General features: G+C 46.4%; 1 protein-coding gene and 1 long non-coding RNA gene across 3 annotated transcripts in view; one reads left to right on the top strand and one right to left on the bottom strand.

Annotated features, from left to right (window-relative positions):
- Window positions 1–11,860, bottom strand: part of LOC124227336 (uncharacterized) — a 15,671-nt gene extending 3,811 nt beyond the window's left edge. The window contains exons 1-2 of the long non-coding RNA XR_006885455.1: window positions 11,670–11,860; window positions 724–863 (exon numbers count right to left, since the gene is read on the bottom strand). This is a non-coding gene — a long non-coding RNA (uncharacterized LOC124227336). The remainder of the gene's footprint in view (window positions 1–723; window positions 864–11,669) is intronic.
- GLT1D1 (glycosyltransferase 1 domain containing 1) overlaps window positions 1–12,025 on the top strand; it is a 99,494-nt gene that overhangs the window by 6,096 nt on the left and 81,373 nt on the right. For both annotated transcript variants that reach the window (XM_046641258.1, XM_046641257.1), the window contains exon 2: window positions 9,570–9,718. In XM_046641258.1, the coding sequence (XP_046497214.1) occupies window positions 9,570–9,718 (149 nt within the window). The remainder of the gene's footprint in view (window positions 1–9,569; window positions 9,719–12,025) is intronic.

Genomic DNA, 12,025 nt, shown 5'->3' with positions numbered 1-12,025 from the left:
ATGAACACGAGGTCAGGAGCCGCCCCTGCAGCACAGCCCTACGTGTGGGCAGCTCCATTCCGTGTGTGTCCAACCCTGAGTCACCTGGCTCCATTAGAGCTCGGCTGGTCCGGCTGTCAGAGGATGGTCCAGCGAGGGGACCTTTGGTTCCCCACCCCGCTCCAGTGCCTGAGGCTGTAAACATTTTCCAGAAGAACCTGACCATTCCGACAATCCTCACTGAGCCATGTAAATTGGTTTAAGTCAATTCCTAAGGTCAAAATTAAAAGCAGCTCTAGCGTGTTACAAAATAGGGTCAGAAACCTAGAGAACAAAGTTCATTCATTTGCAGCGGAGAAATAAATTATGCAAGTAATGGATGTAAAAAGCCTATCCACAGGGTTGCTTTCGTGATGGGGGATCCAGAGTTTCAAAGGGTGCTTCCTATTATGCTAAAATAGGAGGCTGGTCCACAGAAACCTGAAATCGTCTTCTAAATCCAGGCTGACAAACTCCGCCCAGGGTCAAAGAGAGCCCCGCCTGTGTTTGTAAGTAACCTCTAGATCTAGGTGGGCCGTGCTGGGGCCACTTCGTGCTGCAGTGGCAGGGCGGAGATGCTGGACAGAGCTCGTACACACAAACCCGGAGATGTTTCCTCTCTGGCCATTTCCAGGAAAGGTTTCCTAAGCTTGCAGGGAAAGGCATGAAGGGGGATGGAAAATAAGAAAAGAGTAAAGGATTTACCTTCCTGAGTCTGGAGTAGGGAGTTCTGAGGGTCAGTTCAATCCCCAGGTGAGCCTGTTAGCATCAGAATTGGTGCAAATGTCGCCGTTCAGAGCTGGACTTTGTGCAGTGGGTGGTGACTGTTTGCTCTCTTTCTCCATCTGGAACAGTGTGTAAAAAGTGTTTTTATTTGAATGGGGAACACTTGAGATAAGGAGCAAACGCTGGCGGGGCGGGAGAGGGAGAAACACGGACTTCCTCTGGATCCGTGCACCCCTCACCTTGCTGCCCACTGCTCTCCGCCGCTGGGATTCTGAATTCTGCTGTGACTGCCCACATTTGGGAAGAAAAAAAGCCTGAGGGAAAGTTTTCAAGCTTCCTAGTGCTCCTTTAGAGGAAGCCTAGGAAATTGCTGGTGTGTATAGTAAGTCAGTGGGAAGAGGTGATTTCATCTTTTTCCCCCTGAAGTAACAGTTGTTAAAAGTCAGTTAATGTTTCCACTCAGCAAATAGTTATTGAGCATCTCCCATGGGCAGAGCGTTTGCAGGTGCCGTGCAGAGAGCCCAGGTCAGACAGGAGGAGCCCTCTGCCCTCCGCCCTCTGGAATGACACAGCCATTCAGCCACAAAGAGTTTTTAGCACATCAGCTCAATGCTGAGCACTGTCATTTGAAAGAAGGTTCTAGCATTCTAGTGCCAGAGACAAACATGGACATACAGTTGCACAGACTATTTAATTACGATGTCATCAGTGCTAGGAAAAAGTCCAGAGTGAGGGGGAGCAGGCCTAGTTCTAGGAGGTCTGGGAGGCTCCTCTGAGAAATAACTTTTTCTTTCTCATATAATTTTTTTATCGAGATGCAATTCACATACCATAAAATTCACCCTTTTCAAGTGTACAATTCAGTGGATTCATAAAACCACACCACCAACATCTCTATCTCGTTCCAGAAGGTTCCATCTTTCTCCAAAGACGCCCCGTCCCCATTAGCAGGCATTCCCTATCCCCCTCCCCTGGCCCTGGCCACCACTAATCTCCTTTCTGTCTCCGTGGATATGCCTATTCTGAACATTTCTTATGGTTGGAGTCACACGCTATGTGGTCCTCCTCGAGGATGTCACGTAATGTGTCAGCGCTTCGTTCTTTTATGGCTGAATACTGTTTTGTTATGTGGATACGCCACATTCTGCTCATCCATCTCATCAGTTGAAGGACATTTGGGTTGTTTGTTGCAATGGATATTTGCATATGAGAAATAGCTGCTTAAGCTGGGGCCCTGTGTGCTAGCTGGGTGAGGACCGAGGGAGGTTGGGAATAGAGTTCCTGGCCAAGAAACTGTGTGTGCAGAGGCCTGAGGTAGGAAGGGGCTGGTGGAACTGAGAAGGGGAGGTGGCTGAGGTGCTGAGAGCCAGCAGGAGGGAGCAACTGGCCTGGCAGGTGTGAGCGAGTCCTGTCATTGCCCTGGTGAATGTTCTAGATTGACTGCTAACAGGGCTGAAGGGCGAGCGACTGAAGTGGCCATGGTAGGAAAGAAGAGAGGGCACAGATTGAGAAAGATTTGGAAGGACCCTGTGATGGTGTGGCAGGGGAGAGATGTAAGGGGTTCTTCCGGGGTCTGGCATGTGCTACTGGGTGAGCAACAGGGACTCTCCTGTGTACTAAGTGCTAGAAGATGCCAGCTCGGGTGGGGCGGAGGTTCTGAACATACCGAGTGTGCCTGTCATACAACACACATGACACATTTCTATTGAATTAGAGATAGCAGAGTGAAGGGGCAGTGGACAGGGCCAAAGGCCACACGTCCACGTGGGCCCCTAAAGAGGGCCTGGGCTGGAGGTGTGTGTTTGAGGCTGGAGCCAGGAGTTGGGCAGGTGAATTCCTGGGGAGAGAACAGATGAGAGAGGAGATGGGGGACCCTGAGGCGAGTGGCTCCAGGGGGACCAGAAAACAGGTGGGCCAGGGTGGGGACTGTTTCAATCAGGAGGGTGGTTAGTGATGGCAGGGGCGCGGGGCGGTGGGGGGTCCCTAAACCCTGAGGTACAGGGCAGTGGGAGTGAGCGCCGGGGGCAGTGCAGTCTTCCCCGTCTTATTCTGGAGTAGTGGTAGGGAGTAGAAGCCCAGGGTGAGCGAGAACCAGAAAATGGAGATGGGAAAAACACCTAGGACCCTTTCACGAAGTTCTTCAGTGAGGGGCAGGGGAGGGGAGAGTGAGGCTAATGGGAGGAGGGAAGGGAGGTGCCAGGGTACTGGAAAACACCTTCTGCAAGGCTCGAGCCTGTTTAATGCCACTGGGAAGGTAAGAGGGATCCATGGAAGCTATAGGAGCAGCCCCCTCACCCCTGGATTATGAGGAGAGCCTCTTAGCTTGTTTCTGAGCTCCACCCTTGACCCCCTTCACTTTCAACACAGTCAGACTGATTCTGTTAAAGGTCTACACCAGGTCCTGCCTCTCCTCTGATTAACAATCCAGTGTGGCCGAAGTCCCTGGGAGGATCTGCTAGGCTCTGCACTGGGGCCACCTCACCTTTGCAGAGCCTTCCCAACTCTCCCCCCTGGCCATCACACTCCCTGATGATGTTCCTCCAAAAAGGCAGGATGTTCCTGCCTCAGGTCCTTTGCACCTGCCATTCCCTCTTAGGATTCTTCTCCTTTCAGTCTCCACGCGGCTTGCTGCCTCAAGACCTGATGGTTTTCATTCAAATGTCACCTTCTAAGTGGGAGCTCTCCTGACCACCCTCCTCATCTCAGATTGCAGCCTGTCTCCACCTCACACTCCCTCCCTGTCCCCCTGCTGTTGTTTCCTCCGCAGCACTCCTCTCCAGCTGACACAGTGTGGATTTTAGTTAATTATTGTGTGTATTGACCTTCTCCCTGCAAAGAAAGTCAGGGTTTGTGTCTATTTTGGTCCATGGTGATTCCCCGGCCCCCAGGACAGTGCTGGGCTTGCCCCAGAGGCTCAGTGACTGAGGAATGAATGAGAAGTGCCGATGGATGGAGAGAACAGGCAGTGATGGATGCCCGCCTGGGCCTCAGCGATTCTGGTGCACGTGCTCAGTGCCTGGGTGCAGCCTCGGGGACAGCCGCTGGGCTTTTCCTGGGCGGGCCTTTTGCCAGATGTGTACCCTGATACTACAGAAGGCCAAGGGAGAGGAAAGTTTAAGGTATTGACAAGAAGGCAATTGAAATGACAGGACAGGGAGTCTGCTGAATTGGGAGATGAGACAGGAGAGCGGCTGGTCGGGGTGGGTGGAGGTCAGTGGCGTGGAAGGTCGGTTAGGTCAGAGGACCGCTGAGGTGGAAGTGATTGAGTAGCCTGGGGGAGAGATAAGAGCTGTGATCAGAGACTGTGGTGGCTTTACAAAGAGCTTGATGTAACAAGCAGATTTTGTATAAACTAACAATGGAAGCTCTAAGCTGCTTATCTATCACGATATCTGATTTTCAGCCTCAAGTAACTGAAAACCAACCCAGATCGCTTGGACAATGTGGGGAATTTAGCAGCTTATCCTATAAAAAGTCTGGAGGTGGGACAGGCTTCAGGCTAGATTTTGCTGCTAAGATGATATGGACAGGAGTCAATTTCCCTCTGTTTCTCCGGTCCACTTCCCATTCTTGGTAGGTTTTCCTGGCCTGCCCCTCCCAAGCCCACATGCATCTTGGTTCAGATCCAGCAGAAAGAGGGAGTCTGAGCCTCTGAGAGTGCAACCCCGGGGGTGGGAGTACTGATAGGTGGGAGGTTCTGATTGGCATAAACTGCGAGGAACACCTCTGGATCTGGGGGTGGGTTGCATCCTACTCAAATGGGTGGCAGGGACGTCCAGGGTTGTAGGAGGGGGGAACATGGGAATGCATGCTATGGAGGCAGCAAATTCATAGTTCTTTTTTCTTTGTTTCTTTGAGGAAGATTAGCCCTGAGCTAACATCTGCTACCAATCCTCCTCTTTTGCTGAGGAAGATTGGCCCTGAGTTAACATCCATGTCCATCTTAGTCTACTTTATATGTGGGATGCCTACCACAGCATGGCTTGCCAAGCGGTGCCATGTCCACACCCAGGATACGAACCGGCTAACCCTGGGCCGCTGAAGCAGACATGTGCACTTAACTGCTGTGCCACCAGGCTGGCCCTGGCAGCAAATATCAATGTGAAAACTTTACTAATTCCTATAAAGTAAAGGGGAAGTCAGACCTCTGTGCTCTTGAAGATTTAAGGGAATAACAGAGGATGTTGACATTGAAGGAGCAAGAAATAGCATTGAGGGGATTAAAACTGGGAAATTTCCCGTGGACATTCATGTACGTGGCTTCTCTTGGTAAACTGGCAGAAACAGCAGCCGTGAGATGCTCCTCTGCATGGTACCCACTGTGGAGGGCTGAGGAGCATCTGTCGTGCGCTGTCCAGTACAACATAATGTGAACCACATACGTCATTTTAAACTTTCTGGTAGTCGTATTAAACAGAGAAAAAAGAAACAGATCAAATTAATTTTAATAATATATTCTCTTGAACTCAGTCTGTCCAAATATCTCTTTGACATGTCATCAACATGAAAATGACTAATGAGCTGTATGTATATTTTGCACTTAGCACATCTCTGTTCAGACTAGCCCCATTTCAAGAGCTCACTTGAATTTTCCTCATTATCTCATTTTTTACGATTCACCTTATGAGACCACGCAGGACTCACCCCTGCAGAGGGGCCGCTCTCTCCAGTTTGGTGCGGGGCGCATCATGTCTAAGGGACCCACCCCCCCCATTCATTTACTTCATTAGTCTGATCTCGGCAGGCATGTGAGTTTGAGACACTCCATGATCTAGGCACTGTGCCTGCTTTGTCTTGGTATTTTTGCATTCTTTTAAAAAGAGTGATTTCGTAGTCGTAACCTCTCAAGTACAGGAATTCTATTAGAAGAGTAGATACATTACAGTTTACAAAGCACACTCTCAGAGATGCTATTCAAGGCAACACCATGTCCTGCAAATGCACTGTTATTATCTCACTTAACCCACAGAGAGGCAAGTGGAGCAGTGTCCTCTCCACTTTACCAAGCTGGGGTTCACGCATTTGTGCCAGCATCCACACAAGGACCTGCATCCTCATGAGCTGCATCATTGTCTCAAGACCAGCATGCTTTCTTCTTTGGATCAGAAATTCTTGAAACATTGTCCAGAGGGCAACATTTTACTCCAGCACAGCCGACTTTTCCCCACCAATGAAACACTGCATCACTATCTCCCCCAGGTGAGCTGCAGGTGAAGTCGCCAGCCTGCCAGTAGGTGCTGTGTCCTCTGAGAAGACTGGACCAGCCAGGTGCTCACACCCTGAGAGGCCCACAGGGCGAGACAGCCGTAAGGAACATTAGATTCCTGGTCCCCTGTCTCAGGACCATGCAGAGGCACATGGATATGGAACGGGATGCAGTTGGTGTTGCCTGCCCTATTTAAGTTTCTCTTGCTATCTTTTTTTTTTATTTAATCCAGACATCATAGTTGATGGAAATTCACATAAGTTAAACACATAAATAATTAAGCTTCTCCACGTACTCAGTTAACAAGGATGGCTTTCAACCCGGCAGAAGCAGGGAGAGTCCCATTGAATCTTGAGTGAGAATGTGCAAATAGGTTCAGTCTCTCCCTAGAACTGCAAAGTAAATGCTCAAAATCTCTTAATTTGTTAGAGATGCTTTTTTCTCAAAAAAAGCCTTCCTTGAGTCAAATAAGCCAGAACTCCTTAGACATAATAGGTGCTCAGGGAGTTTATTAGTTGCGCCAAATTATTACTTGCAAAAGGAAAAGGGACAGAGCAATTTAAAAGTGTTATAAGTGAACCTGAAACAGGGGTAAACTCTTAGTCTACAGAGAATTAAGATTAAAAAGAAAACCAGAAAAAACCTATTTTGGAGTATTTGAGATCATAAAGTTAGCATTGAAATGCCATTTAAAAATATGTTTGATAGGTCAAGAACAGCCCATTATCTGTACCTAACCACCTCCGCTCCATATGCCCCACTGTATCAATGCTGCCTAGGCCAGAAATCTCTCAGGAATGGACTCTCTAAGTAGAATTTAAACTGTTTCTTTTCTACTTATCAACACATTTGTTTTTGGCTTCTCATTTCTTCGAGTTTTAAGAGGATGGAATAACAATTATTTGCCTATGCTCAGAAACGCATTGAATTCCTATTTTTGATGATTTTTTTAGATTTTTTTGATGATATATTATTGGTCAGACTGCCTACAGGCTTCTTCCTGTCTCCACTTGAGGTGTCATCGGCATTTCTGAGGAGCTGGGGGGATGGGAGGGACTCGGTGTTATTGACTGACAGTGATTGGATCAACATCAACAGTGGAAGTGATAAGATCAAGATAGAGGGTGTGCTTCAATAGGGTAAGCCAACTCAAGTCTGAAGAACCTTAGTTTTTCTTTGTCTGCACGGTGAGGGCTGCAACATCGTGCCTTTAATCCACAGTAGAAAAAAGAAAGAGAGAGAAAAAAATGATCATTCACATCTTAGTGTAGGTGATGATTCTCACCCTGTTCCCCAGGTGTGAGCTTGAGGGTCTGAATCTGAAGTCTCTTCAGAGGCCCTTCGTTCCCTGTGGGTCGTACAGTGCACACACTTGATGGTTTGGGGATCGCTTTGCTTAAAGATTCTGGCTCTCTTCCCTCCTCTCTTCCTTCTCCTCCTTTTCATTCTTCTATTCTTACTCTTATTTTGCGCAGTATTGCCCCTAAATGCAAGCCAGGCAATTCATTTGCTGTTCAGCTGAAGAAACAATTTTCTTGCTGGAGTAAAAAAAAAAAACATGGCTATGTTGGATGTGAGCTTTGTCCTGTAGTACCTTCTGGATGATATAAGAGATTTTCATGAGTAATTTTGAGCGTAGGTGATTTTTGCGTCTGTGCTGATTTTGTAAGCAAAGCTGTAAGTGCGATGTGATTCCCTTGTTCGTACAACTCCGGTACAGAGGGATTATGCTCTAGAGGCTATGAGCGCGATGGAAGTAGTGAGAAGGCTGGGTGGTGGTAGGAGCAGGGGCTGTCAGATTTACGGAGGGGAGCGAGCATTAGGGAATGTCATGTCGCGGTCATGGGGGCTCAGAATGTAGGATGTGTTGGGCGTCCTGCAGGTGGAAGAGCAGGACTGGGGCTAAGGTGGTGGGAGTAGGGTGTGGCTGGCTGTGCAGGGATGCAGGCTGTGAAGGGCACTGTGTGCTGGGCTAAGGCGTTTGGACTTGATCCCAGAGACACTTTCAACCATGAGTTTATTCAGTAAGCAACATATCCGGGCCCCATTCTCATGGAGTTGGAAGTCCAGCCTGGGTATCCCAGCCCGTTGGATGGTTTGAGTGAAGGGAGAGACCTGGTTCGATCTGATGTATATTCATAAGCACGCACACACATACACCTCAATTATAAAAGATAATATATGCACATGGTAAAAATAGCCAACAATGCAAAAGAGTGGGTCTCTGGTTCTCCTCTTTAGACAGAATCATTGTTGTCTATTTTTTATGTGTCCTTCTAAAGATAGTCTGTGCACACACACTATATGTACACAAAGTATTCTTCACTTTGCTCTCTTTTCGTTAACAATGTATCTTGTGGTTCATTCTAAATTACCTCCCAGCGATCTACTGCATTCTTTTAATAGCAGTCGAGCTTGACTGTATTGCATTGGCCATAATATAACTAGCCCCCAACCGATGCACACTGAGGTCACTTTTTAATCTTTTTGCTACTTCAAACACAGCGATGTGCCTATTCTTGGGTGCATGTTTTTGCACACATATCGAAGTGTATCTTTGGAATCATTTTCTAGAAGTGGGGTTGTTTGGTTACAGGGTTTGTGCATTTTAAATATGCTAGCTGTTCTTACACTGCCCACTAAAGAGGTTGTACCGGTTTACCCTCTCACAAGTAATGTACGGGAGTGTTTATTTCATGAAGCCTTAGGCAGACTTTTTGATCTTTGCAAATACTCTACATAAAAAAGAAGACTGAAGTTGATCATCATTTCCTGTGTTCAAAAGCCCAGTTGTATTTCTTTTTCTATGGACTGCAATTTTATGCCCATCCCTATTTTTCTATTGAGTTGCTAGTTTTTTTCTTATTGATTTATGAGAGCTCTTTATGTATTAAATAAATTAGTTTCTTTCCCTTTGTAAGCATTGTAAATTTTTTTTTAGTTTCTCATATGTCTTTTGATTTGGCTCATGCCACTGTCACCATTCAGAAAGTTTCTTTTTTGTTTATCAGATTTGTATTTTAAATTTATGTTATGAGGGACTAAACCAAGATGAGGAGAAAGAGAAAAGACGTGTTTGAAAGATATTTTGGAGGTAGAATGGAAGGGCCGTGAAGTGTTTTTTGAAGCTGTGATAATGGGTGACTTTTGAAGTCGTTATTAAGAACTGAGTAACAGATGCCTAAAAACAGACTTTGTGTATCATCCGTAATTAAAGGACAGGAGAAGAAAATGGAATCAAGGAAACAAGGGGCTTTCTGGCACAACAGCAAATGCCGCTGAAACTCGGCAGCGTGTGCTTTGTGTCTCCCGGCTGCCTGTTGCTCCTGAATTAGCTCTTCATCCCGCTGGCCTTGGTCCCAGCCCCTGTCCCGGGTATCTGAGGCTGGTGGATGAATGGTTATCATCCTTGGCCGTGAACCTTGTCCTATGTTTTAGGCAGATTTCCTCTAAAAAAAACAATTCAGAAAATATGTATTAACTTTTTGATTTAAATAAAATTTTGATTTAAATAATCAAATAGTCTTTTGATTTAAAATCTTAATCACAATAGCAACCTGTGGCATATTAAGTTCTCCCTCCATCTTTTCCTTTCTCTTTTTATATTTTTTTGATAAAGGGACCATCTGGAAGCTGCGGGTCACATATGTATTCTGAAAGATGCCTTTGACTTTGAAAGCCCATCCGAAATCGCAAACCTCATCGCGGCTGAGAACGTCGAGGCCGCGCTCGCTCTTCATCTCTACCGAGGAGGCCGACTTTTACAAGGTAGCCCTCTTTCTCTTCAAGGGTGGAGCGCTAGAAATCGTAAAACCAGAAGCGCCTATAATGTCAAATAAAACGTAGATGAAACAGTTTATCCTGTTTATCCGGTTCAAAAACGGGAGGAATACAATCATCTTTTTGGTTTTTTTTTTTTACTGAGCAATTTTCTAAAATGATGTAACTGTGCCAATTGAGAATGGATTTATACTGAAGCTGTTTCTACCGCAGTAAGAGTATTATCCTGAATGTTTTTGGTGTGTAGTTCCTAACTCAAAGTATAATTTTCAAAAGTAAATGTAAGACTGTTTTACAAAATAGGGAATAGGCACATATGAAAGATTTTTTCAGCTCATTTATTAACGAGGGAACTACTAAGATGCTAAAGTCAGTTTAAATAACATTTGAAGAACTGTGAGTCAGACAGACGATTTAATAAGGAGTATTAGAATGAGGGTGCCAGATTAGCCACCGAATTGATGCATGTCCAGCAGGGTCATAAACTGTCAGCTTTGGGGCTGTCTTTTCTACTGGTGTGTTGGTCAGGGTTCTCCAGAAAAACAGAGCCAGGAGAGTTTGTGTAGATATATATGGGAGGAGATTTGTTATAGGGATTGGCTTATGTGATTATGGAGGCCGAGAAGTCCCGTGATCTGCCATCTGCGAGCTGGAGACCCAGAATAGCCAGTGTGTGTGATTCGGTCAGAGTCTGGATTCCCAGGAATGCAGCGGGGTGGGAGCTGTGGGTGGGGGCTGATGGTGTGAGTGCATGTCTGAGTCTGAATGCTGGAGAACCAGGAGTGCAGAAGTCCGAGCGCAGGAGAAGATGGACGTCCCAGCTCAAGCAGAGAGCAAATTTGCTCTTCCTCCACCCTTTTGTTCTATTCAGGTCCCCATGGATTGGGTGATGCCCACCTGCATTGGTGAGGGCAGTCTTTTTTCCTCAGTCTACAGATTCAAATGTTAAACTATTCCAGAAAGACGCTCACAGGCGCACCCAGAAGTGATGTTTTACCAGCTCTCTGGGCATCCCTTCGCCCAGTCAAGTTGATACATGACATCAACCATAACAACTGCACAGAAACGATTTGCGTCTCTTCCTGATACATAGCTGCAGAGTATTTAATGCAGCTTCACCCAGTATGAACTCTCAACTAATAGCAAATAGTGAAGTCAAACAACAGTACCATCTCTTAAAAAGTTAACTGGTCCATGGGGCACCTTTAGACACTGCTTCCTAGGACCTTGAAAGGATGTGCATGCCGTCATCCTCTTGGCTTTATCTGCAATTTTGGGGCATTTTGTCTTAATGCTCCCAAGGGCGTTCTGACTTCACTGAGATCACAGAGGTCACCAAGTGAAGGCAGGACAGATAATTTTGTGTAGCTAAGCAACGAGTGGCTTTTTCCAAAAGTGAATTAAATCACACGGTAGTGGTAACATTTTGGGAGATGGTATGTCATTTGAGGACCAAAATTATTTACAGTAATCATCACACTAGGATGAAACTTTCATCAGCAAGCTGTGTCGAGCTTCTGAAATTTTCAGAAGTTTCATTGCTAAAGGTGACTTTCTGTGTCTCCACAATGTATGTCAAACCTGATTTAATCTTCCAGCTCTCTCTCCTGCCTCCTGCACACAGGAAGGTGGGCCCTCTCTGGACGCTCTTTTCATATGTGAGCACATTCTGTTATGTACTCACTTTTATTTCAGGTAGTACCTGCATGTGATAAAAAAATTCCCCCAGCACAGAGGGAAGCGTAACTAAATGATGCACAAAAAGTAAATCTTTCTCCCACCTCTTATCCCAACTGTCTAATTTTTCATTCCCTGAGGCAAGCACAGTTACCATTTTCTTGTATATTCTCCGAGAAATATATTACATATGCTGTACTAGTTATCTGTTATTGTGTAACGAATTACCCCAAAGGTTGGTGACTTATAGCAGTAAATTCACCTGTAGTTTCTGTGGGTCTGGAATTCAGAAGCAGCTCTGCTGGGCGGTTCTGTCTCAGGGTCTCTCATGAGGCTGCTGTGAAGATGTTGGCCGGGGCTGCGCCACCTGAAGGCTTGCCTGGGGCAGGAGGAGCTCTTCCAAGGTGGCTCACTCACGCGGCTGTTGGCTGGAGGCCTCAGTTCCTTACCAGGTGGGCCTCTCCACAGGTTGCTTGAGTGTCCTTCTGATGTGTGGCCAGCTTTTACCTTGTCTTTTATGACCCAGCCTCAGAAGCCATACAGCATGAGTTCCACAGCATCCTATTGGTGACACAGGTCAGCCCTCTTCCGTGTGGGAGGGGACCGCACAGAGCATGA

Source organism: Equus quagga, chromosome 15 (assembly GCF_021613505.1).
Source record: "Equus quagga isolate Etosha38 chromosome 15, UCLA_HA_Equagga_1.0, whole genome shotgun sequence".
Classification (NCBI taxonomy): Eukaryota; Metazoa; Chordata; class Mammalia; order Perissodactyla; family Equidae; genus Equus; species Equus quagga.
The sequence above is the reverse complement of the archived record's forward strand: the minus strand, read 5'-3'. Positions and strand labels throughout refer to the sequence as shown.